The sequence below is a fragment of the Gekko japonicus genome, unplaced genomic scaffold (assembly GCF_001447785.1).
Source record: "Gekko japonicus isolate JY-2015 unplaced genomic scaffold, Gekko_japonicus_V1.1 scaffold141, whole genome shotgun sequence".
NCBI lineage: Eukaryota > Metazoa > Chordata > Lepidosauria > Squamata > Gekkonidae > Gekko > Gekko japonicus.
Window position 1 is genome coordinate 384595 of NW_015176455.1, and position 26628 is coordinate 411222.

The 26628-nt window shown below is 43.6% G+C and overlaps 1 protein-coding gene across 1 annotated transcript in view; it reads left to right on the forward strand.

The window, feature by feature from the left end:
* Positions 1–26471, forward strand: part of CFAP36 (cilia and flagella associated protein 36) — a 41919-nt gene extending 15448 nt beyond the window's left edge. The window contains exons 4-10 of the mRNA XM_015426925.1: positions 6955–7069; positions 8657–8744; positions 9310–9361; positions 10142–10250; positions 11638–11768; positions 18279–18431; positions 26185–26471. Of these exons, the coding sequence (XP_015282411.1) occupies positions 6955–7069; positions 8657–8744; positions 9310–9361; positions 10142–10250; positions 11638–11768; positions 18279–18431; positions 26185–26274 (738 nt within the window). The 3' untranslated portion in view covers positions 26275–26471. The remainder of the gene's footprint in view (positions 1–6954; positions 7070–8656; positions 8745–9309; positions 9362–10141; positions 10251–11637; positions 11769–18278; positions 18432–26184) is intronic.
* Positions 26472–26628: the final 157 nt, after the last annotated feature.

A 26628-nucleotide genomic window follows, 5' to 3' on the forward strand; every position in this document is an offset into this window, starting at 1 on the left:
AGTTTTATAAACACATTGCTTTTATCTTTACGCCCCCTTTTACTGTCTTGTAAGTTAAACACCCAATAAGGGGAGGATCAGGTAAGCTGAAACATCAAAATTCTTAGCTATAATATTGACTAAGCATTATCTAAACTATTCATGCCTCATACATCTACTAAATTCTCTTCATGTTACTGTAAAACAAAAATCAACTAAACCCCATTTTCTCCAATGGTACTAAGAAATAGCTATTTTAACTTGGCAAACTTGAGAATGTATTAGCTACTTTACAGAAATTATTAGTTACCTTATTTGCCCATTTTAAACATCACCCATTATACTATAAATTCATTGTATATACAGAATCTCACAGTTCCTATATAAAGTACATCTATTTTTCATCTTTCCTTTAACCCATAATTTATACTAAACCACTTTATAATATGCTAATCTTTTCTTGATTTTCTGCATCCTTTTTTTCTTTACAACCATGGCTAGGTGTCTTCTTTCTTTAAATACATGAACTTCCATTTCGATTTGTTCCCTCCTACAATTCAAGTGCAAAAGGGAGGGATTCCGTCCAGTGTTCTTTAGTTTTTTATTATTTCTTCCATGCTTGTCATGCTTCCTTGTACCAGGCTTTAATTTTGCCTTAACAAGTTTAGCCTTTTTGTTGGGTAGGTACTCCCAAGAATTTCCTTGCCTTGCCTCCGAGAGAGCAGACGAAGCTCCCCCGGACTGGAAAGACAGGGGAGCTTCAAAGAGAACAAAAAGAGGTGGCTTGGGAACCTCCCCAAAAAACTGCCTGTCGCTGCGCCACACTGGAAGCCGGCCATTCAAATGTTGACAGAATGTTGCCATTTTTTTATTATAGTATGTACTGAGCAGCTATGGTATTGTAATCTTAATTTTGTTTTTACCATATTATGGAGTTTTAATGTGTATATTCACATGTATGTCTGTTAGCCGCCCTGAGCCTGCCACGGCGAGGAGGGCAGGATATAAATGTAATAAAATAGAATAAATAAAATACATAAATGTTGAACCTAATAAGATTATGGTCACTGTTCCCAACCAGTGCTATCAGATTTACATCTCTCACCAGGTCTTGGGTGTTACTTAGGACGAAGTCCAGGATTGTCTGTCCCTTGGTAGGTTCTGTGACCATCTGCTCCATGGGACAGTCATTGAGACTATCTAGAAACCCAATCTCTTTCTCCTGACTTGAAGACACATTGACCCAATCAATGTGTGGGTAGTTAAAATCACCTATTATGACACAGTTATTTCATCTAGCTGCTTTACTTAATTCTTTTGCTATTTATAAATCATCTAACCTTTGATCTGATGGGCAATAACAAATTCCCAGAGTTAAACTTTCTTTTGGACACACTATTTCCACTCATAGCATTTCTGTAAGCGAATATGTTTCTTTTACATTCTCAGTCTTACTGGACTGTATACCCTCTCTGACATAACAGAGCCACTCCACCTCTGACCCTTCTCTCCCTATCCTTCTGATATAATTTATATCCAGGAATCACTGTATCCCACTGATTATCCTTATCCTACCAAGTATCTGAAATAACCCCCAATGGGTGCGGTCAGATGGCGTGCCGGGAGCGGTGTAAATTGCTCCGGTCCGATGCGCTTTTTTTTAACCTGGAAGAATCACGATCACACTCACCTCCTTGTTCTGGATCGCTGTGCAGCCACATCGCTCCTCGCTGTCCACACGGGTTTTTTTCCTCTCAGTTTGGGCATACGCACAGGCAGCCATCTTAAGTATTGAAATTTTTGCGCGTGCGCAGTACAGCAATTTCCCCTTTAACCCAACTGCCATGACGCTTCCCTTTAATCATTAAAGGAACACTTCCCGTTACACTTTTACCCCGAAACTGGACTCCCTGAGATCCTGAACTCGTCTATACAGCAAAACTAGGTACCGTTTAAACTTTGGTTTTATTAATGCCAGGGCGAAACTCCACCCAAGCGCATATCGCCGATGCTTAAAAATAATTTAAAAAAGGCAGGCGAAAAGCGGAAGCCTCGGGCAGCTTTCGACCGGGGAACAGGAAGTGGCTCTACATCGGCGGAGGAGCGATCACACAGGGGGGAAATGTGGCTAGAACCGGAGCAGCAGGAAAACACCACTTGGGGAACTGGTAGCAGAATACTCCGGTTTAAAGGGGGTTTGGGACGGTTGGGGACGAGAGGCAGATGTTGGCTGTGTGATCACGCGTAAATAGTCTGTTTCTAACCGGCACGTATACCGGCTCAAATGGCCCATCTGAACGCGCCCAATGTTTATGTTCTGACACTAAGCATTTCAGCTTCCCCATTTTACCTTGGACACACAAAGTAATGGTAGCAGCTAGAGATAAAGGTGTGGATCCATTTGGATATAAACATGTATAATTTCCCAGACATGTTAGGCCTGCAGCCTTCCTCCTGTGGCCTCTAGACCTTGCCAGGCAGTTAATATTGTTTGTCACCCTCTCAGTGGCCTGACCTAATCCATTTCCTTGTAGAATAGTACCAGCTACCCCTTCATCTCTTTGAGATAAGCCACCCTGAACCAGAGATATTTAATCTCCTGTCAGCTTTCCCCCAAGATTTAGTTTAAAAACTGCTCTGCCACCTATTTGATTTTAAGCGCCAGCAGCCTGGTTCCTTCTCGGAACAAGTAGAGGCTGTCTCTTTAGGCCTGGCCTTCTGAAGTAAGGAGAGTAACAACCAGAGATAAGGATGTAGATCCAGTCTTAGGCTGGAGAAAATTTGTGCAGGGTAAGGAGCCTTCCTGCAACTTAAATGGCTTTTTCATTGGAAGAGCACTCCTTAGGCTGGACAAAGACTTCAAACTCTGCTCAGTGGAGTTGGATCCATGGTAGGATCCATGTCAGGGCTTTCTCTGTGATGTTACTTCTACTATGGAGTATCCTCCCACCCCTGATATGTGTCTCGTAGTGTTATCCATATGTTAATAAATAAATAACCCGTATTTCCTGTTGGCTCAAGGCAGCTAAAACTTTTAATTTTCCAGATGCCTAATAATGTTGTCATTTTTTAGCATAGCAACAAGGCTTATGGGAATATTTTGAGCCCAGAGTAGGAACATCAGCAAATAAAAGATTGCAACATATGCAAATTAAGAACTTTGTTATTGAAACTGCCAGAACCCAACATCAGAGAAGCTACTCATGATAATAGAGAAGTGGTTATATAACGCACCTGAACAAAAAGGGGTACACACTCTATAATACATAAATTACTACAAGAAAATGAAAATCCTAGGTACAACTTTAAAAAAAGTTAGGAAATAAATTTAAAAAGGAGTTGACACACAAGATTTGGATGTGTTTTTAAAAATGTATCTTGGCTTATCAGAAAATGGAGAAATTAGAGGAAAAAAGTGATTTGTAGCTGGTATTACATACTGAACAGGTTAGGAAAAATGTTTTCAAATGCCACAGGTTGGTGTAGGAGCTGTGGAAAACATTTTGTTTCCTCTTTCCACAGGCAGTGGGATTGTAATATTGTAAAAGACTTTTGAAATACAGTACAAAAAGGGATAAGAGATACTATAGAAAAATATATTTCTCTTACGCTATTATTGTGTCTCTTGGAGAATAATAATAATAATAATAATAATAAATTTAATTTATACCCTGCCCTATCCCACGAGTGGGCTCAGGGCAGCTTAGAACACAAAATTAATAAAACAACAGATGACACAATAATAATAGAGAGGACCTTTGCCTCATGTCAAGTGAATAAAAGCTCCAGTGCCCAAGTAGTGTTGTCTAAGCAGCATGGCCCTGGGAAGGGGCCATGAACAGGGGAGGCCAGAATTGTTGAACATCCACCACCTCAACCAAAAGCCTGGCGGAACAGCTCCGCTTTAAAGGCCCTGCAGAACTGTAATAGGTCCTACAGGGCCCTGATCTCGGGTGGGAGCATGTTTCACCAGGTTGCGGCAAGGGTCGAGGCTAAGCAAACGCCCCTTGGGCTGGGGATCACCAAGAGGTGCTGATTGGAAGGGGGTAAAGCTCCCCGGGGCTCATATGGGGAGAGGCAGTTACTTTTCCTCTGTTGTGCATGTGGCTAGAGGATTAGCAATCTCTGCAAACGCTGCTTTTGCAGCTGGAGGTGACAGATGGGAGAACAGGCTCCTTCTGATTAGCTCTCCCTGCAAGAAGTTGCAAGTGCTTCAGCAGGGTCTTTCTGAAGTCAGCTAAACATATAGTTCTCCTCAGCTCGCACTGGCCAATCAGAGAGAAGGGGGGAAAGGGAGCAGCCTGTCACTCAAGCTCTCCATTCCAGTGAAGAGTTAACTCTTCACCTCCCAGTTCTCTGAAATTGCTGCACTAGGAAACCTGTTGTTAAGTGCAGTCCATCACAGGGGGGCTTTTCAATGGCTCTTTTTGCACATCTGTGAAACAATTAATTATTGTCTGTTCTGGACCTACTGCCCATCAACTTCATTGGATGGCCTCAAGTTCTCTCGGAGAGAGGATTGCCCCCTGTGGCACTCTGCATTCAAGCAGGTAGCACGGGGACACCCTCTCTGTGAGCACCACCCTCTGTCCCCGACCGTGGAGAAAAGAGGACAGCCACCATAAAGCAGTCCCCTGTATCCCAACGTCAGCAAGGCAGTGGGTCAACAGATCGTACTCAACCGTGTCGAATGCTGCTGTCAGATCTAACAGCTACAGCAGTGCTGACCAACCTTGATCCAGGTGCCTCTGGAGGTGATCTGTGAGGGCAATCAGCGCATTCTCCATCCCATAACCGGGGCAGAAGCCAGACTGGAAAGGGTCCAGAATGGAAGCATCATCTAAGAAAGCCTGGAGCAGCTCAGCCACTGCCCTCTCAACTACGTTACTCAGACATGAAAGATTTGAGACTGGGTGGTAGTTGGCAAGGACTGCAGGGTCCAACGATGGTTTTTTGAGAAGCAGACATACCACAGCCTCCTTCAAACCCCTTGGGAATACCCCTGAAGAGACGGATAAATTGATAATCTTTCCCAAGGAGGCCTGAACCCCATCCCCGCAAGCTTTAACTAGCAAGGATGGGCACGGGTCAAGGGGGCATGTGGTAGGCCTTACAGCTGCCAGGATCTTATCTACTTCCTCACCAGAGAGCCAACTGAAGTGGTCCAAAACAGGACCTGAAGATGGACAAGGGGCTTCCAGTTCCTTACTGTACCAAGTGTGACAGGGAGGTCCTGGCGAAGTGACGAGACTTTATCTGCAAAATAGCTCACGAATGCCTCACAGCATATAATACAGAACAGTTACCTAAGAATTTATGATAGCTAACATTGCATCTTTTGGTTGTGGTAGAATGGTATTAGCTGTTAATAGGAAGCAGTGTATTTTACCAAGCTTGGAAATTTGGTTACAGAAAATATGGTTCATAATGATTATGGAGAAAATTTTCAGTGTTGAAACAGGATTATAGTAAGCATTATGCGCACTTGCACAGAACCTTTTGCTCAGAGCTGGATCTTGTTTATTGATATTTGAAATAAGTTTTCCTATGGAATCTGTAAAAAAGAATTGAATTTGATGTACTGTTTGGTATGGAAGTTGGTGTGATTATGTTAATCGGAAGGACACTAGGAAGGACTATAAGAAAGTTGGAAACAGGAAGTTTTGTATAGGTGCAGTTAAATTAATTTTGGAAGTTTATATTGGGATTATTGATTGTAATTTATGTAAATGTATGTATTTTTTAAAAAAATTCCATCCAATAAAAAAAATGCTGTCAGCTTACTTAAGAGTCTGTGTTGATGTGATTGATTACATCACTACTGTTGTGTTGGTCATAATCCTTCTACACAGTACAGTGACAATGTGCATACAAAGGATTTCTGTGGATGGAAAAGGTAGTGGTCATGGAGAACAGTTTGGAGTGAGTCAGCAGCATAATTTCCCAGTGGATCAGGATATGCTGTTCTGGCACTTGCTTAAGCACAGTATCTGCTCAAGGACTTAAAATGTGATACTTCCCATAGAAGTTAAACTTTGGAGCTGAACCAAAACAGCAGCCCCCCCCCCATTTGTAGTCTTTTGTTCAAGCTATGAAAAGTGGGCCCTCATTCCAGGTCAGGGATTCTCAGTGTGGTGTCCATGGGCCCCATGACACCCACTGACACTTTTTCTGGCACCTGCCAAGTGTTTTTAGAAAGCGGGAGAGGCCAGCTTCAAATTGGCTGAGCATATTTTTAAACATATTTCTTTGGGAGTAGCTGTCACCACAGCACAAGGATATTCGCTGAGAGACTAAAGGTAAGCTGTGTTTATATGCAAGAAGATACTTTAGAACAGTATGATAATTTTAAAAGACGTGTTTCAGAGCTTCTGTCTGTAATGTTGAAGAGTTAAGAACATAAGAGAAGCCAATGTTGGATCAGGCCAATGGCCCATCCAGTCCAACTCTCTGTCACACAGTGACCAAAAATACCAGGTGCCATCAGGAGGTCCATCAGGGGCCAGGAACTAGAAGCTCTCCCACTGTTGCCTCCCCCCAAAGCACCAAGAATACAGAGCATCACTTGCCCCAGAGTTCCTATCTATACCTTGTATAGATGGACCTCTGCTCCATATGTTTATCTAGTTATTATTAGAGTTCTGCATAACCCCACTCCCTGACATTTTGTGGCTGGCGTTGCCTCCTGCAGGAGCCATTTGTGGTTGTGCCCACCACCCTGTGACAATTCCAGAGTGGCTCACAGGCCCAGAAAGATTGGGGACCTCTGCTTTAGGTGATTTGTTTGGGGAGACCTGTGAACTAGGGGCAAAATATCTGTTCATTTTACCAGAAGCAGGTTCCAGGAGATGGAGTCTTAGGTGGGGAGCCGTTTGCACTGCCTAGGTTGGAGGCTAGCTTTGCAGGAGGTAGAGCCACAATTGAATTGTTTGAATGACTTTGTTGAATGTTGTTGTTGTTGTTGTTTGCACACAGGCCATTTTGCAGCCAGTATTGGCAGCAGAAGATTTCAGATTGTTTAAAGAAATGATGGTCCAGAAAAATATTGAAATGCAGTTGCAGGCCATAAGAATAATTCAGGAAAGAAATGGTAAGAAACAGGAACTAAGAACTTTTCTTATCTTTTTGTTTGCTCTGACTAGACCTGACTTCATTTTTTTCTATGGCATCAGTGGGATCAATGAACTATGGGTGCAATTTTGAGAAGAAAAATACTGGCAAGGGGCCAAGAGAGGTAACGAGATGTGGAAAGAGGAGGCTGTGATAGATAGCCTCTAGTTCTGCCCTCCAGGCATCCCAACAAATCCCTGCCTATAGGAAGAGTGTTGTTGTTGTTCAGTCACACAGTTGAGTCCAACTCTTTGCAACCCCATGGACCACATCACGCCAGGCCCTACTGTCTTCTGCTGTCCTCCAGAGGTTGCTTAATTTCACGTTCATTGCATCGATAACACTGTCTAATCATCTCATCCTTTGCTGTCTCCTTCTTCTTTTACCTTCAATCTTTCCCAGCATCAGGGTCTTCTCCAGTGAGTGCTCCTTTCTCATTTGGTGGCTAAAGTATTTGAGCTTCAGCTTCAGTATCTGGCGTTCCAGGGAACAGTCAGGGTTGGTTTCCTTTAGGACTGATAGATTGATTTCCTTGCAGTCCAAGGCTAAGCACCATGAGCCAGTGAAAGGCTATGGAACTTCTGGTGTGTGTGGGGAGTTAAGTAGAGGGAAAGTATGTCATCACCTCACACAGGGCTTGGGGAAGCAATAGAGAAATGGGGGAAACTACCAGAAGATTAGTTAGGTAGTTAGGCTTTACCCAGACTTAGACATCTATAGTATAGGTACATAGGGCTCAAGGGCTGATAAAGAGGCAGGAATAGAGCAGGTATCCTGTGTTACCTTAGGGAAATATTTGTGAGGGTACTGGGGAATATACCCCAAGAGACAAACTAACTCTATTTCAATAGGCTGAGGTTCTTGGGCTTAAGGATGAATTCCAACCCCTGCCCCCATTTTCCCCTGTTCACTGACAGAAACATACTATCAGTTGAATAAAGTTGTGGGTGTGGGAAATGGCAAGGGTTTTAAAGCAGAGTTCTGCTGTCCCTTGCTGTAATAACCAGTAACTTGTTACATTGTCTTATCCGTCAAATCACAAGCATTGAGCCCTTCCAGTGAGGAGACAATATACTTTGTGTGTGTGTTGTGAAAGGAAGGCATTGGTGTGAATCACCCCAGGAGCAGGGGTGGGGGAAGTAGTAGAAATGGCCTCAGATTCCTATTCTACCTCGCCAGGCTTCCTCTGTAGTAGCATGTAATCTAGTACGGTTATTTGTTAACATTGCCTTACTGACCACTTGCAACCCATGCCATAATTACAATCAGCTGGGCCAGTAGGTGTGGAGCTGAGAAGTTACCAGGCCACCACAGAGGCACAACACAGGGATGCAAGAGGGCAGAAACAAAGGTTATTCCCTCTGTTCATCCACTGGGATTTCTGGTACCTGATTCTCCTCTTGCATTACTCTAATTTGGATAGGGCCTGTAGCAAGCACTGGAAATAGAAGTTTCTTCCAAAATTGCTGTTCAGGATTCGCTGAAACATTGCCCCAAGGTTTGACAGGAGAACAGGCCCCAGTTCATCTTTAGAAACTGTATGCCATCTGTTCCTTAATTTTAACAGGTGTGCTTCCTGACTGCTTGACAGATGGGTCTGATGCATACACTGAAATTGAAGAAGAAGAAATGAAAATACTGAGGGAGGTTCTTAGGTAAGAAGACAGTTTCTGCCTATGGATTTTGCTCTATATTCCTCCCATGGATGTGCGTACTGACATGATGACAAGAACTTGGCAAAGCCCATAACTAACATTAGCAGAAGGATTTCCCAGAATCCTGTTCACTGACATATGCCAGGGCATTATGATGTTACTGGCAGTGAATGTCACACATACGGAATTGAATTCAGTCTCACATTTGGAATGGGCATTTTGGGGGGCCTGTCATTTCGCAGTCCAGTTGGTTTAACTCTGTGTGTGATGGAGAGATGACTGAGCAATTCCCCTGGAGCATGGGGTGGCCCACAGTTCAGGACTAGGTGGCTGCTCAGCTGCTTCCCAGGAAGTTGACAAGTTAATACTTCATATAATAATTGACATTCTGTTTTTCCTAAAGGGGAACTGCTGACTAAGTTACCGCTTCGTCTAGGAATTAGAAATTGGGAGTTCTCTGAGGCAGAATTTGTGTATGTGTGTGTGCGTGAGAGAGAGAGCACGCGCACAGATTAAGAAATGTGTCACACACATGAGCATTGCATTTTGCTTTGTTTTTGATCAGGAAATCAAAGGAAGAGTATGATCTAGAGCAAGAAAGGAAAAGAACTAAAGAGGTATGTTGAGATTTAGTTGAACATGTCTATTTTTATTTATTTATTTACTCCTCTTATACCTCGCTTTTCTCCCCCAAGGGGGACCCAAAGTGGCTTTCATCATTCTCCTCCATTTTATCATCACAACAAATCTGTGAGGTAGGTTAGGCTTGACAGTGTGTGACTGATCCAAGGTCACCCAGCGAGCTCTGAAGTTATTGTGGGGATTTGAACCTTGGCTTCCCAGATTCTAGTCCAGCATTCTAGCCATTGCATCACATTGGCACTGTGCCACATCTACCATGTGGATGTTGTGAAGCTATTAGTATTAATAATAACTTCTTTTTAGAACTTTGTTTTGTCGAGCAGAGCTTCAGTCATTCACATGTGTTTATCAGGCCTTAATGACTTAATAAAAGGCCTCAAGTTGAATGCCATTCCAGAGGAGCACACTGGCAGCTGCTTGGGCCCAGCAGTGGTGGCAGAAGAGCAGCAGCTGGTATGCTCTGCTGTGGCAGCCAGACCCACAGCAATAGCCAGGGTCCTCTGCTGCCACTGCTAGGCCCAGTGCAGCCTGACTGGAGCAGCTGCTGGCATGCTGCTCTGCTGTTGCCAGGCCCAGAGCAGCAGCCAGTGTCCTCTGAAGGGAATTGGCAGTGTGGGGGAGGGAGGGATTCCCCCCGCACTGTGAGTATTGTGGGTTCACATTTGTCAATATATATTTCCTAAATTAGTTGGTATATGTGACAAATGCCTTACTTTTATACTTTCCTATTTGTCTCCTTGCTCTTAAATGTCAAGTCACATGATAAAGTGAGATCATCTGATGGTGCGCACAAATCTCCAGGACATCTGAGTGAAAGTGTAGGAGCTAAAGAACCTGTTCAGCGTGCTCCCAGACTGCCATCTGGTATGATTATCTTCAAGTGTCTAACATATATGTATTTAAACAGCATGTTGCTATTTGTTGTAGGGCAAAAAAGAATTCTGATAGTTCAGGTGATAGAAAACACAAAGCATGGCTTGTATGAAAAATGCAGCGCAAACACGGGAGGAGGAGGTCCTTTTGGTTATCTGCTAAGGCTGTTCAGACTAACAATTGGTTAGATTCTGAGTATGAAAAAATCCCACCTGCTTGCTCATCCAAAGAGAAATTTAATGGTGTGTATCTTTATGCCACTGTAACTCCTGCCCCTGATTGTGGCTGTTTTGGATGCTGGAGGGAAAGTAGGAGAGGCGAAGAAAGAGGTTAAAAAACTGATAATGAATATGTTGGAAATCAATTTGAATTTAGCACCTGAAATCTTCTTGTTAAATATTATGCCTAATGGTATTGAAAAAAATGATGTACTTATGCTAACTTACATGGTAACCTCAGCCAGAATTATATTGGCAAAATATTGGAAAACAGATAGAATCCCTTTAATAGAAGAGGTAGTATATAAATTGTTAGACATTGCAGAAATGGAAAAATTAACAATGTTATTACATGGTAAAGATGAAAATGAATTCAAAAAACGATGGTCAAGATTATACATATACATAAAAAAGCAAAACTTTTGTTAAAAGACTCCAACAATATGTATTTAATTATGTACAAGGATCTTCAACATGGTCTCTGTGCTTCACACCCATGGGATCTAGTGCGCACGCACTGGATTGATCGGCGTTGTAGCAAGCTCTTTAACGGATTTTCGTGCCCAGACCTCGGGCACGCGCAGAAACCCCACCGCGCATGCCCAGAGGGGAGGGTGCGGACATCCTGCCAGTTCCTTTCTTACTGCCGCGTTGGAAAGACCTTTCTTTCGTCGGTCTGATCGGTTCGCTATTTTTTGGCCTTTGCCTCACAGCTCTTCGGATCCCCCCCCCTCACTTTTCGTCCTTTTTCTTACTATTTCCTTGTTTGTTCTTTATAAATATGTATTTAATTATGTACAAGGTTATATATGGTGAAAAAACTATAAATAAAATATATATATAAAAAAGAAAACTCAGGGTAGACAGAGGTACTCGTAAATATGGTAGATCTTGGGGTTGGGTTCAGTAGGGGTTTTTTTGCCAGAAGGAGGACACTTTTGACACCTTGAGGTGTGTGTAATTTATTTATGTAGGCTGATTGTCCTCCCCTGTTGCAGACTTCCGCTCTGTGCCTAGAGCTGTTCTTGGGGATTCCCCTAAACTCTGGTGGGATGCTGTTTGAGGAGGGAGACAGGAAACTTCTGTGAGTGCAGTTGAACTAACTGTTCTTTAATCTATACTAGTAGGATGTAATACCGTTTCTCTCACTGAAAGTTTAGATCTTGAGGCAAAAAACAAAGATCTTTCTACCCGAGAAGTGCCGTCTGCCAAACAGAAGGAAGAGAGTCAGAAAAAAGCAATTGGGAATGGTTCTGAATGTGTCACAAAGCAAGCAGGGACTGAAGGACGAGTAAGTTGAAAGTTCTTTTTGTTTTACAATGTAGACCATGTGTAACTAACAGTGCAATTCTGTGCAGAGTTAGTTACTCCCGTCTTAATCCCGTTGTGGGTTTATACTGGAATATCTGCTGTTAAGATACTTCAACTAATACTTAATAGCTAGAATATAATTTTGGATTAGTTTTTGTATTGTGTTTGTTATACTTGTGTATAAATGCCTAGTTGAACTTAATGGTAAATTTCTATCAGTAGGAGGGTTTTGTTGCTTTTTGTCACCCCCCCCCCCACTGTAGACTCCCAGCCCCCCCCCATGCTGTTGCTGGGGGTTCCTTGCCACCCAGTAGCAGCATTTCAGGGAGCTCAATGGGCCAGCAGGGGGACACAGAAAAGTTCCATTCCACTGATGGAAGTGTCTTCCATTAGCAGAAAATTCCCACTGTGTCCAAGCTAGGAGCAATGCTCCCTCTAAGCTGTGGAGTCTTGTGAGCAAAAATTCTACTTTGTGAGCTACTGGCATTAAATTTTGAGCTAGCGATTTGCATACATTAGTTTGCTCTGGAGCCATCCTTCCTGAGCTGAGGCAAAAATGTGTGAGCCGGAGGCCAAAAAACTGTGAGCTAGCTCACACTAACTCAGCTTAGAGGCAACACTGCCTAGGAGCAATATTTTTTAAATCGGTATTTTTTGGTTCAGGTCTATTGGAATTGGAAAAAAATTGGGATTTCTGAAAAATCCCAGATCACAATACCAGTATGTTATTCAATTTTTCCTCAAATCTTTAAATGCACTAGTTGAAGTAGCCCAACAGAGGCCAGGAGGTAAAGAGATCCAGAGAAAGAAGCAGTAAGGAAGAAAAAGCACAGCTGGGGAATGGGGGAAGTAATTTGGGGTTGAGGTAGGACAAGGGCACCAGATGAGCAAAAAGGGGACATCGAAAGAGAGAGTGAGGTGTGGGGGTAAGAATAAAAAGACGTGAATGTCTTTTAAATATACTGTAGGCAGAAAGGAGGTCCCAGCATAGAAGGTACAAAGAGTAATGTCATCAACAACAGTGAGCAGAATGGGTTAGATGAGTTGAAGATGAGAGGGAAGGATTTGAGTAAAAAGGCTAAAACGTGTTTTCCAATTGTTGGGAGAAAAAGAGTTTTAGTTCTTTCAAAAGAAAGTGGAGAAAGTCAGTTGAGTGAATACATGGGGAGAAAGGTGGTGTTGAAATTACCAGCTTGTAATGAAAAAAACAATACTTGGCAGAAAAGAGCAAGGGAGAATGGAAGCTATGCTTTACCAAAGTTCCATTTTAAGAAATGACGAGCCATCCTGGAGTCTATAGCAGTTTAAGGACTGACAGGCAAAAAAGGCAGATCTGAAGATCAGAGGTATAGAATGTAGTTTTGGAGATACAAGGTGAATCATCAATCTGAGAGGAAGGCTATATGAAGTAAGAAAGGGGAGTGGAAATGAGGGAAGTGACTTCAGTTTAAATTCTGACTCCATAATTGACTCAGTTTGGAGCGTTGTAAAGTAACTATAAGAGTGTGATCCTTTGGGGGTTTTGATATATAACTAGACTTCGTAGGTGTGACCCACGTCTACCCAAAAATGCTTGGAAGTTCTCAGATCAAATTACTATGAAACATAATTTCATTCCAAAATTGACAGGGTGGTCATGAGCATAAATGTTAAAGCTAAGAGACTGCACATGCTACAAGTAATTATAACTGACATTTATAGGGTTCAGTATATTTTTTAAAGCAGCTTGTATCTACTAAAGCTTAGGGTAAATAAGTCAAAATTCTGTTGATTCTCCTTTCAAAAATGTAGGAATAATGTTGATAATGTGGTCTGATGTTCTGTGTGGTAGGATAGGGCAGATCCAATTACACAACACAGACTTGAGTTGAATAAGGAAAGCCCTGCGTTCCAGGCAAAGGATGTCACTTTTGGGAAACTGATCTCATGAGCAATGGCATACACTTGTGTTCAGAAGATCTAGGATACATTGAAAATTAAACGTGATGTGTCCTGCAGGCTCTGCTCTCCTAGCTTGTACATGGAAGCTGCTGAGAAAGGCATCAGGCAGTGTGTATGCATAAAGGAGGTGAGGAAACATGACTGTAGTGTAAATTTCCCTTCCTATATTAATGAGTCAAGATTAGTTCTTAAGACACCAAACAACACCTTTTTGTAACATATGTCTCCCATTTGGCACACTTTAAAATCCTCCAGGGTATAAACTATCTTCTAGATAGCATTTAATAACAGATTTATTGTGGTATAAACATTTGCAGACTAGAATCCACACCAGTAGAAGCATGAAGTGTGTTCTTGTTTGGCCGATATTTTTACACAGTATAAGGGGGAAAAATAAACTGTGAGGTCAAAAGGCAGCAACATATAGGATGTACAGTCCATAACATTCTCCCTCTGAGAGGAGGATATCTTGCTGGGTTTTTCCCACCCTATCCTTAGGAAAGCAGGAACCAATACTTCACCTCCTGTCCTCTAGGTGGGACATGCCCCTCAGCTCAGTTTTGTTTCTGCCTTGACAGGGAGAGCAGCAAGTAGTCGACACTCGTGCCTTATTCTAAGCTTTTTCTAATTTCCACAAATTCTACTTTCTTCACCCATCTCTGTACTGCCTTATCTGCCTTCCTCTCAACTCTCCCCCTCACCCTACCTGCTCTTATTTTCCCCCTCTTTTCATCTTGCCTGACGCTCCGGCTGGGGCATGTCGGGTCAGGAGGACTTGGATGGCTTCTCAGAGTCCGAGGGGGATGGAGCTCTCCTGTCTACACAAGACCCCACATCCAAGGGGAAAGTCATGTCCTCTTCTGCCGTGGCGGTGCCATTAGCATTACCTGGACGATCTGCTGATCTGCTCAGCCTCACGCCTCAAGTCCACTCAAGATACAGAGATCACCATCCAATGCCTGCAGATGCACAGTTTCTTGGTGAATCTTCAGAAGAGTTGTCTCGTCCCATCTCAAACCATTGAGCATTTAGGGGTGATCCTGGACACAACCCAAAACCGTATGTTCCTACCCAACTCCAAGGCAGAAAAGATATGCGACCTTTGCCAACAGGTCATTGGGAGCAGACAATCTTCTATCATGACTTTTGCCAAACTGATGGGTCTAGTCATTTCCTTCATAGACATGGTTCCCTTGGCCCAACTATATGCGAGACCGCTACAACAACTCCTGCGACCCTTCCAGCTCAGGATTATGAGACAGGACGATGCACCTATCGAAATCTCTTCCAAGGTGAAGTCCAGCCTCACATGGTGGACCAAACCACCACACCTTCTTCAGGGACGTGTGTCTTACATGACGGAGCGGAGGCAAATTGTCACAGATGCCAGTCTGCAGGGTTGGGGTACAGTCTACCTTAACACCCCAACACAGGGTCTGTGGTTCAAGGAAGAACGGAAGCTCCCAATAAATCTCTTAGAACGAAGAGCCATCAGACTGACATTTCTTCGTTTTCACACTCAAGTTGCCGGCCATCATGTCTTGATCAGAACGGACAACATTGTCGCCAAATCTTATATAAACAACCAAGGGGGCTTCAGGTCTTCGTGTCTTCGCCAGGAGGCGTTGTGGCTTTTTCTTTGGCCAGAGACCAACATAGCTTCCATCAAGGCGGAACACATAAAGGGAGCCTTAAATACACAAGCAGACTGGCTCAATCGCTGCCAGCTGCAGGAAGCGGAATGATCACTGAAGCAGGACCTATTTCAATTGATAGTGGATCACCTCGGTCTTCCAACCGTGGACCTGTTTGCTTCTCCACTCAACTTTCAAGTGAAGAGATACTTCACCAGGTTGTACTATCAAGGTGCGGAAGGAGCAGATGCCCTGACATCTCAGTGGCCGCAGGGCCTGATGTTCGCGTACCCTCCGACTCCAGTCATCCCAAGACTTCACAGAAAGATAAGAGAGCAAAGGGCAGAAGTCATTGTAGTAGCATCTTATTGGCCACGGAGGTTGTGGTTCTTGGAGCTCCAGTGTCTGTCGATCCAACCACCTCTTCGGCTACCGGTGACTCCCGACATGTTGACGCAGGGTCTGGTCTGGCACCCGGATCCAGGATGGCTTCATCTGCCCGCCTGGCGATTGAGCGGGACTGACTCCTCAGGTTCGGCTACTCGGAGAAGGTGACTAACACCATGCTGGCGTCTAGGTGACAGTCTACCTGCAGAATTTATAACACTACTTGGAAGGCCTTTGTGGGAGGTCTGGGAGGAAATCGATCGACCTCCTACACCCTCGCTTCAGGAATATCCTCGCCTTTCTTCAAGACGGCCACAACTCCAGACTGAAGGCTTCCACACTCAGGAGACTGGTGGTGGCCCTTTCGACAGTTTTACCATCCTTCAAAGGCTTGGGTCTTTCCAAACACCCCCATATCAAATGCTTTCTTAAGGGGGCGTCGGTTTGGGATCCTCCTACTTCCCATAGGTTCCCTACCTGGAGATTAAACGTAGTCCTTAATGCCTTGGCCAAGCTTCCATTTGAGCCTATCAAGGAGATTTTGCTGAAGTGGCTCAGAATGAAGACACTGTTTTTTGTGGCTGTCACATCAGCTTGCCAAGTAGCGGAGCTGGGAGCCCTCTCTGCCAACCCAAGACTCCATATCTTCCATAAGGATAAAGTCATGTTACTGCCAGAGCCTACCTTTCTACCCAAGTTCAATTCCAGGTTTCACAGGTCTCAGGAGATCTGTCTTCCTGCTTTCTGTCCGAATCTTTCCTACACACAAGAGTGCATCTGGCACATGCTCGATGTCCGCTGAGCCCTGAAAGTTTTTCTCCATTGCACCAGTGCCTTTAGGAAGTCGGAGTCCCTGTTCATATCGATCTCTCCACCCAACAAGGGGTGTAAGATGTCCAAGTCCTCAATCAGCTCTACTCTCAAACACTGCATTGCCGAAGCATACAGAGCACAAAAACGGTTCCTCCTCCCGGTATCACTGTGCACTCGATCTGTAGTGCGGCGACCAATGCGGTATTTGCTAACCGCGCCACTGTAGAGGAAATCTGCAAGGCTGCCACGTGGCCCTCAGTGTCTACTTTCGTCAAACACTGCAAGATAAACGTATTCGACTCCACCGATTTTGCCTTCAGACGGAGAGTTCTCCAGAGTTCTGGCTGACCATGACGATGACCCACCTGAATGATAAGGGCACTGCTGTAGGAGGTCCCAGCAGGATGTCCTCCTCTCAGAGGGAGAACGGGCCATTGGTACTTACCCTGAAGGGTCCTTCTCCTCTGAGATAAAGGAGTACATCTTGGGCCCTCCCGTCTCATCGTCATGTCCGCCTTTTCTATCTCTTTCTCAGGATAGTCCTTCCTGTCCCTATCCCTTCTTCTTCTGGTTACTGACCTTTTCTGCTTTTTTACAGTTCTGTTGTATTGGTTCAGTTTTCTGGATTGTTTAGAAAGTTCACTGCTTCTTGGAGTTCCAAAACTGAGCTGAGGGGCGTGTCACACCTAGAGGACAGGAAGTCAAGTTTTGGTTCCTGCCTCCCTAAGGATAGGGTGGGAAACACCCAATAAGAACATCTTAATGCCCTTAATACCCATGGCCTTAAAGATACAAGTTGTTCCCCGCCCCAAAGTAACTGTGAATGAGAAAGAAGTTGTAGCACTTGGGAGCCAAGTTTGCTGACTTGTAGTCCATCTTTGTGGAGGATGGAGGTGTTGTATACAGCTCTACATTTCATAGTTGTTGATATTACATTACATTTTAAAGCAGACATTTTAGGTATGTGCTTCAAAGAAAATTTGAGCAGTTAATGCAATGAACATGTGCCATAATCACGGGCAGAACCAATGAGGTGCGATAGATATTTAATGAAAAATTCCCAGTATATTTTCCAAATCACCTTCAAAAACACAACATCTCCTGGTGAGGCACTGACTCCAAATAGAGTTGTTTTTTTAAAATTTTAGTTGGGGCCACCTGTTCTTTGGATATATTCATCAGGGAGCTAGGAGTGGTCATGCATCTAGTTTGATTGTATATGCAGTGGCCAATGTGGTTTTTGTTGTTGCATGAAGTGTGAATAGCCCTTAGTCTGGGATTGTATTGGAAATGGTGGTGGTAGGGTGGCCTTTTTATTTTAGTAATGGGAATGCTCCTAAATTAAGTAGGCTTGGGAAACGTCAGGTATCACTGAAGTGATTGGTAGATATGAATGCATCAGACTGTTTGGCCAAGAGTGTTTGTAACTCCCAAAACTACCACAATTGAATGGATACTGTTAGGGAAAAGGTAACTATGGCAGATGTGCACAGCCTGACCTGGTGTACTACTCTCCATATTGCTTCTACACAAAAAAGTCTACTTTGGGTCTTAGGCTGCATTATGTCTCTCCTGCTTTGCTATTTTGTTCCTGGGAATGTCTAGCAAAAAGAGTGAAACAATTTTTAAGACTCCCCATATTCAACAAATCATTAGTTATCTGATAGAAAGTGTGCTTGAGAGACTATATAGTAAATGTGCCTTTTATTTTTCAGAATTTATCAGAACTTGAAGCACATGAGCTCAGAGAACGAGAAGAATACCTAAAGCAGAAGCGAGATGCACTGATGGCTTTGAAGAAAGATTCAAAAATTAATTTAGCACCCCAAAATACAGAACAGAAAGAAGAGCTGTTACCTTCCAAAGAGGTGAAGAATGAATATGTCACTTGGTTAGCATTAATGGGTCCTGTTTAAGAAATCTGTTCCCACTGAAAATATGGGCCCTGAATCTGGGGTACAGATAAGAGTCCTAATGTTTTGACCTATGCTGTTTGGCAGGAACTGGAAAATTTGTTACTGGGGTAAGGGACTAAATCCAGTCCCCTGTTCTGCTTCCCAGCTTATCAGTATTCAAGTTATTTAACTGGCGCTATATAACTACAGCCCCGGTACAGGCATTTTCAAATTCAGATAGGGATTATTTGAGGAAGGCCGCCGCCCCCTGAGTGTCTCCTAACTGATCAAGGTGATTTATTTATTTCATTTATATCCCACCTTTCTCCCCAGTGGGGGCCTCAAAGTGACTTACAGCATTCTCCTCTTCTCCATTTTATCCTTTCAACAATGCTGTAAAGCAGGTTAGGTTGCGTGCGTGTGACCAGCCCAAAGTCACCCAGCAAAACTTCCACAGCAGAGTGAGGATTTGAACCTGGGTTGCCAACATAATGCTTTTCAGTAGCTAGTTTACTTTCAGATTCTATGGCGGTACTCTAGGGCTCAGTAGTCAAAGATGCATGTGTAAAGTACCTAAGCCAACTATACTGGCACAGAAGTCTTTTTCAAAATTCCTAATTGATTTACCACAGTACAACTGTTATATACTGCTAAACTATATATACCCATGGGCACATGAACCAGTACCATCTGCATTCCCTGACTCCATTCCGTCCCTTGGTATGATCCTCAGGTCTAACTTACTGCTTGGAGACATAAAAGACAGGGGAACTTTCTTGGACAAGATGCACTTCTGTTTGCACAATCCATTGAAAAGCATATAGATCATGTTGATAAAAGAAATGAACTAAAATATTATGTATACTTTTTCTTTTGTCAGAATGTATAGGCTATTTATGTTGAATAACTTGCCATTACTTTACTCCTCATTGATTAAAATGAGCATTGTGAAACCTCACAACTTGCAAGACTACATGAGATTTTTGCCACACACATGCACGAGATCCCTAGAACATACTTGATCTTCGTCATGGTCTCTGTGCAGTCCCACACATAGGTTGGGCGCCTGCGCACGACCTCGACCGGAGAAACTTCTAGAGGTTTGCCTCAGAAAGCTTTTGGTGGGCTCTCTTCCCGCCCTGGGGAGCAGGCACATACTGTGCATGCCTGGAGCGGGAGAGAGAGCCGCCTCCCACTCAGTTTTTCTTCGACTGCCTGTGTGTTCACACCTCGTTTCTGTCGCTCCGTACTTGCCTCAGCTAAGTATACATTTCTGTTCTCTCTATTTCGTTGCCTTCCGTCCATTTCTGTTCCTCTCTCGTTACTATTTTTTAAAAATAAAATAAATAAAAAATACTTTCTTTTTTCTCCTTCTCTCTCCCCCTTTATTTTATAGTGGGTGGGGTGGAGAACGTATGGGCAAAACAACGTTTTTTAAACTGTGCCGTTATTGCCCAGCTAAACTTCCCTCAAACAGAGTTGATAGCTGTGTCCACTGTGCTAGTTTTACTGGACAAGCTTGACGTAATAGGGAGACTCGCCTTAGGGCTGTGCTTTTAGAGGCAGCCCTGCGCCCTGCCATGGCTTCAACTGTCTCTCAAAAATCAGACGGCTCTTCGAAGGCACCAAAGTTGAAATCTAAATGGCCTGACGGTAAGGCTTCCTCGAAAGTCAAGCCCTTGACATCGGCTTCGACTTCAGCTGTCGACCCAGTCGTCATTACTGGCTTAACGACATCGACCCCTGCTTTGGCTGTTGTACCTAACAAGTCCACCTTGCGGCCTCCGACACCGCCGCTTACGCTCTTTTCAGCCTCTGGCCTTATTCCGCTGGGACAATCTACGAGATCCCCTCCTGACTTGTCTTGTCACCGGGATTCTTGATCTCAGTAGCCACACTCCCGTACCCCGATCCACCATTTGGAGGGCAGGGAGCATTCTATTGGCCGCCAATCTCGATATGACCGAAAGCGTCTTATTCGTCACCAGTCGCCTTCTTCCTCGGGATCGCCTTCTGATGACCAATATTGGTCTCCTGATGAACGGGATCAGCCGGATTACTATCCGTATTATTATCCGAGGTCTCTTACTCCTCGCCGACACCGATATGATCGGCTTCATCACTTCGAACGTCATGAGCATCCACGCACTTTGGATCGCACCAGACGATCTCGGTCCGTGACTTCGGCCCACTCTGTGGCCCCTGACCAGCCTCCTGAACTCTTGAGACCTAGGGATGCCCCTAAGTGTTCTCCCTCAGAACCTGGGCTTCATCCCCCTATTGATGACTTGATACCGGCTGTTCTTACTCAACAGCGGAGATCCTCCTCTCCCATGTCGATTTCCTTTTTTTAAAAAAAAAATTTTTTTTATTGGGTTTTCAATACAATGCATACTCCTATAATATATTTTAAATAAACAATCCATTCAATTATTACCTTATATAAATATTTTCTAAACCGCAACAAGTCCACCCAGCATTACATTTTCCTTCTTAATCAATCATAAACTAGAACAATTTTTCCAGTACATGCATCCATTAATAATATTTTATATTTTCCTTTATCCACCTTATTTTCTTGAGACAGACCACTATCTAAATTTCCACTTATTCCAACAATAATAATTTCCCTACTATTTAGATTTTTATGTCATTTTAAATTAACTTATTTTTATTCTATTTTGATTTTTTGTTTCTTTTTGTTTTAATTTTCCCAATATTTTCATTGTTTACCTGCCGCCTATTCCAGTCAGGGTTGTTCTTTAAAGTCATTAAACTTTAAAAATATACTATCTAATATTTTAAACTCATTTATAGAGGAGCCAGTAATCCAAGCACTATATATACATTCCAACATTAATCAGATCAATTCATTCACATTTTCATACTCCACCATAATTATATCCCTTCATATTAATCAAATCATTTCATTTCATTTTGTACCAAACCACATAAATAAATAAATAATTACATAAATATTTTCCCCTATATAATTAATTTATCTTTTATAATTTTGAAAATTTCTTCCTATTATAATTTACTTCTACTTTTCTCTTCAGTATACATAAACCATTCCTACACTTACTTATCTCTCCCATTTTAGAATAATTTTAACATTTTTCCCCTTTTACTGCCGCCTAACTTTATTATCCCTTCCCTTGCCATACCTTTTATCTCCCCTCTTCCTTACCATTATTTTCTATGTCTTAACAACAAAACAATCAATACCTTCCAGATTACTCAATTTCTCCAAAAACATCACAAAGAGAAAAACAAACAAACAAAGAAAGGAACACCTCCACAACCATATATAAAACAAAACAATTATTTTAGTAAATCTTTTTACTTTTCACTAATCATTTCGTGCCATTACCTTTAATTCTCTCCCCTCCACTGATGCTTAACCCTAAATCCTATATTCTGATATCAATTTACTCTAACCTAGACAATTCATATTATGCACCTATAGTCAAAATTTAAAAATCCCTAAGTTCTGTAGCCTGATATCCATTTACTCTGATCTGAACAATCCATATTATACACCTATAGTCAATATATAAAGATCATATATATAAAGATCATATATTAAGTTCACATAATTTAATTTGCCTTCTAATGGCATCTGAAAGGGGAAATGAGCTAGAGGATGAAATGGATGAGGACATGTTGGTTGGAGAAATGACGGTGGAGCAGTTTCTAGAGGTTCTAAAAGAAGGAATTCAAGAGGGCATTAAAGCGGGCATTAAAGCCGCATTTGCAAGCTTACATGAACCCCGTATGTTATTGGAGAGTCCTGAGACAATTGAAAAATGTACCCAGAGTTTGGAGAGTATGGAGCAGATTTTGGAGGTTGGCCAAGAAAAGGAAGATACGGAGCTGCTACATATATTGATACCAAGGCAAAACAAGGAAGCAATCAAAAGGAGCCAAATGAAGAGAGAGAAGATAAAAGGAAAAGGAATGATGGCTAAAGTGTCTAAAGTGAAGAAAAAGTGGAAAAGGGGAAGACAATATCAATTTGTGTGGAAGGTTAAAAGGGCCAGGATGATATGGAGACAGGTTTTTTCAAAAAATATTGAGGAGAGATTGGAAATGAATTACCATCTGTGCAAAGGGAAAGAACATATTGATATGTTACTGCTCTCCCATGTCGATTTCCGAAAATTCGGATTCGGCAGACTTCGAACTCGATGTTCCTCACATCGACGATGAGCTTCAGCCCTTGGGGTCTATTTCATCTACTGAAGGCCCAAAAGCGTATTTGGAACTTGTAACCAGGTTGGCCTCCGCGCTTGAGGTCCAGGGTTCCACTGAATCCCCGGCTGTGACCGATGTTGTTCACAAACTTGTTCAGGCCGACCTCCTGCCTTCTACGGTCCTGCCTCTATTGCCGGTCCACCTTTCTGCCGTCAAGGAGACATGGGTTCATCCCGCTTCCATCCCCCCAGTTGCGTCCCCTCCAACTGTGGCTTCTCTGTGCCTTCGACCCTCTCCGCAGTCCGTGGTACAAAATCCTGTCGATCCCACCCCCTGTCGTCGACTCTCTCGTTTGGTGGTCTCATCCTTAGCACCTGCTCTCCGGCATGCCCTTTCGGCATCCTCCTCCGCGAGTGTCGATCTCCACCGATGCATCCCTCTGGGGCTGGGGAGCCCAGTGTGGGATCCTTTCGGCACAAGGGACCTGGTCTCCTCGCGAAGCTGCCCTTCACATCAATATCCTGGAGCTGCGTGCCATTCAATTAGGTCTCTGCTCGTTTCTCCCTGTCCTTCAAGGCCAGGTCATTTGGGTTGCCTCCGACAACACCACCACCACCACCGTTTACTACATAAACAAACAGGGTGGGACAGCCTCCCTTCGTCTTTGCCAGGCAGCTATCGATCTCTGGCAATGGTGTATCCACCACTCCATCATGCTCTCTGCGATCCACATCCCGGGCGCTCAAAACATAGATGCCGATCGGTTGAGTTGCTCCCAGTTTTCGGACAACGAATGGTCCATCCACCTTCGATACCTGAAACCTGTCTCCCTTGAGTTCGGTCACCCTGTCGTAGATGGCTTTGCAACTGCACACAATGCCCGGTGTTGCCTCTTTTTCAGCCACGGTCCACCATCCACTTGGTCCCTGGGAGATGCCTTTCTTTACACCTGGATGGGAACCCTGTTTTATTTCTTCCCTCCGTTTCCCTTGATCTCCCGGGTCGTTCAAAAGATTATGGCTGATGCGATGTCCTGCATCCTAGTCACCCCATGGTGGCCCGATCCCGATTTCTTCCGATTAACAGCCTGGAAGATCCTGCATTAGACTTCCCGCCTGAAGTGTCCCAAGTCCTTCTGAATGCCAGGAAGCCATCTACCCGTGCCACTTACGCTCTGAAGTGGAAGAGGTTCCAGTTGTATGCCTGTGATCAGTCCTTTGATCCTCTCCAGTTGTCTCTCCATGAGATTTTTTCCTATCTCATCTCATTAAAGAATACTGGCCTGACATATTCGTCTTTAAAGGTCCATTTAGTGGCCATCTTGGCCTACCATCCCCTGATACAGGGATCCATGGTTTTTTCTCACCACCTTACCAAGTCATTCCTCAAAGGTCTCCTCCACCTCTGTCCCCCTAGGAAGCCTTTGGTGCCTTCGTGGAGTCTCTCTCTCTCTCGTTCTCACTCAACTGATGTCTAAGCCGTTCAAGCCCATGACCACAGCTGAGTTCAGGTTACTCTCCTGGAAAACTGCCTTCCTTATAGCGATTACTACTGCGCACAGAGTAGGGGAACTAGCTGCCTTTCGGGCTGATCCCCCCTATACAATTTTCCATAAGGAAAAGGTTGTCCTTAGACCAAATCCTTCTTTCCTGCCTAAAGTCGTCTCTGCCTTTCATCTGTCCCAGTCGTCTGTCTTACCTTCATTCTTTCCAAATCCGAGCCCTCCACTGCCTCGATGTGCACAGAGCGCTCTCCTATTTACATAAGACTCAGCCTATACGTAAATCTCCTTGGCTGTTCCTCGCTTATGGGCCCCCTCATGTCGGGGACCCTATCTCCTCTCAACGCTAGTCTAAGTGGGTGACTTCCACCATAGCCCATTACTATGAGCTTGCACGTCAACCCGTTCCTACCTCTGTCACTGCCCATTCTACACGGGTGGTATCGACATCCACTGCTTTCCTGGCTGGTGTCCCGTTGGACGACATCTGTGCGGCTGCTATGTGGTCCTTGGCATCGACCTTCGTGACCGACTATGCACTCGACGTCAGAGCTCAACGGGATGCTGCATTTGGCCAGTCGGTGCTGCGATCTCTCTTCACATGGAATTCACTGCCACAGGAAGTGGTGGCGGCTACAAGCATGGACGGCTTCAAAAGGGAATTAGATAAGCATATGGAGCAGAGGTCCATCAGTGGCTATTAGCCACAAGGTATAGATAGGGGCTCTGGGGCAAGTGATGCTCTGTCTTCTTGGTGCTGGGGGGGTCAGCAGTGGGAGGGCTTCTAATGTCCTGGTCCCACTGGTGGACCTCCTGATGGTACCTGGTATTTCTGGCCACTGGCCTGATCCAACATTGGCGTCTCTTATGTTCTTCGCTTGACCCTGCTACGTCTCCAGGTAGGACCCATGGGTGTTTCTTTCCGCTAATGATGCTGTGTTTTAACCAGTATTCTGTGTCTCTTGCAGCTGCCAGCTCCCTCCTCCAACTGGTTCAGCTCTTGTAATCACCCATGTGTGGGACTGCACAGAGACCACAACGAAGATAAACAGGTTGCTTACCTGTAACTGATGATCTTCGAGTGGTCATCTGTGCAGTACCACAATCCCACCCAGCCTTCCCCACTGCTGGCATGTCCTATTCACCTTTCTTTGGCTTGATGGGACTTACCGGTAGCGGTCGAAGGAACTGAGTGGGAGGCGGCTCTCTCCCCTGCTCCAGGCATGCGCAGTACGTGCTTGCTGCCCAGGGCGGGAAGAGAGCCTGCCAAAAGCTTTCTGAGGCAAAGCTCTAGAAGTTTCTCTGGTTGAGGTTGTGCGCAGGCGCCCAACCCATGTGTGGTACTGCACAGATAACCACTTGAAGATCATCAGTTAGAGGTAAGCAACCTGTTTATTTTTTGATTGAACCTGTACTGGCAAAAGGAGACATTATGCTGCGGATAGGAAAAGATTGGTTACAGACATGTAAATGGCAACCAATATTAACTGCCATACTTCATAACTGGCCTCTTAGGCCCCCCCATCCTAAATTTCTCATTCAATGAAGACCACTTAATGCTCAAAGTTCATTCACCACCTGGCATGTTAATGTGAAAACATTATTTTTCATGCTTAAAGGGATTGGCAATTAATAGAGGCTTCAGTGCAACTTTAGTGTCAGATTTATCTTTTCAATAGAACAGATTCAAAACAATTAAACAATTGGTAGAATATGCAAATCTAACATTCCGCTTCTTGTATCTACACCTGCAAAAAACCCAGATCAGACAGGTACAGTTATCAGTGTGCCAGGAGTGGATGTAAATGTCTGCCACTTACTTACATGTACCTCAATAGCAAACCCTGACTACCTCTATGGGGTAGTCCCCCCAGTTTAACAGTGCACTGACATGTGTCCACCTTAACCTGAAGCTATTGGTGCAGTACTACTGTAGCATTAATTTCTATAAAGAAAGGTCATATTAGCTAACTTTGACTGCAGTAGTATTAAGTATTGCATGTTAATGTTTTCTTTTTTTTGTTCTAGGGACTGTCTGAAGAAGAAGAGCAAAGGGCATTAAAGAAGAAAAGAGTCCTTGCAGCAAAACTTAAAGAAGAAGTTATTAATAAGCGATAATCCAGGAAAGTTGCTGCTAAGAAGAATTTGGGGATGAGAATTACCTTTAGAATATATTTAACCATGAACTGAATTTTTTGCTTTCAAACATCCTATACATTAATTTGTTTTATATATTGCAAAAGCAGTAATTTTCTTCATTAAGTTTTAAATTAGATTAAACATTACATTAAGCATCCTGTTTAGATTCTTGTGATTTCAAATATATATATTGCTGAATGTGGTCATTATGGTATATGCTCAGTTCAATGTGAGTTTTTTTAAAGAACCTGGCATAACTTGTATCAGTTTAGCATTAAAATGGTGTTAAACTCAAATTTCAATTTTGAAAGCGCTTATATAAACCAACAGAGA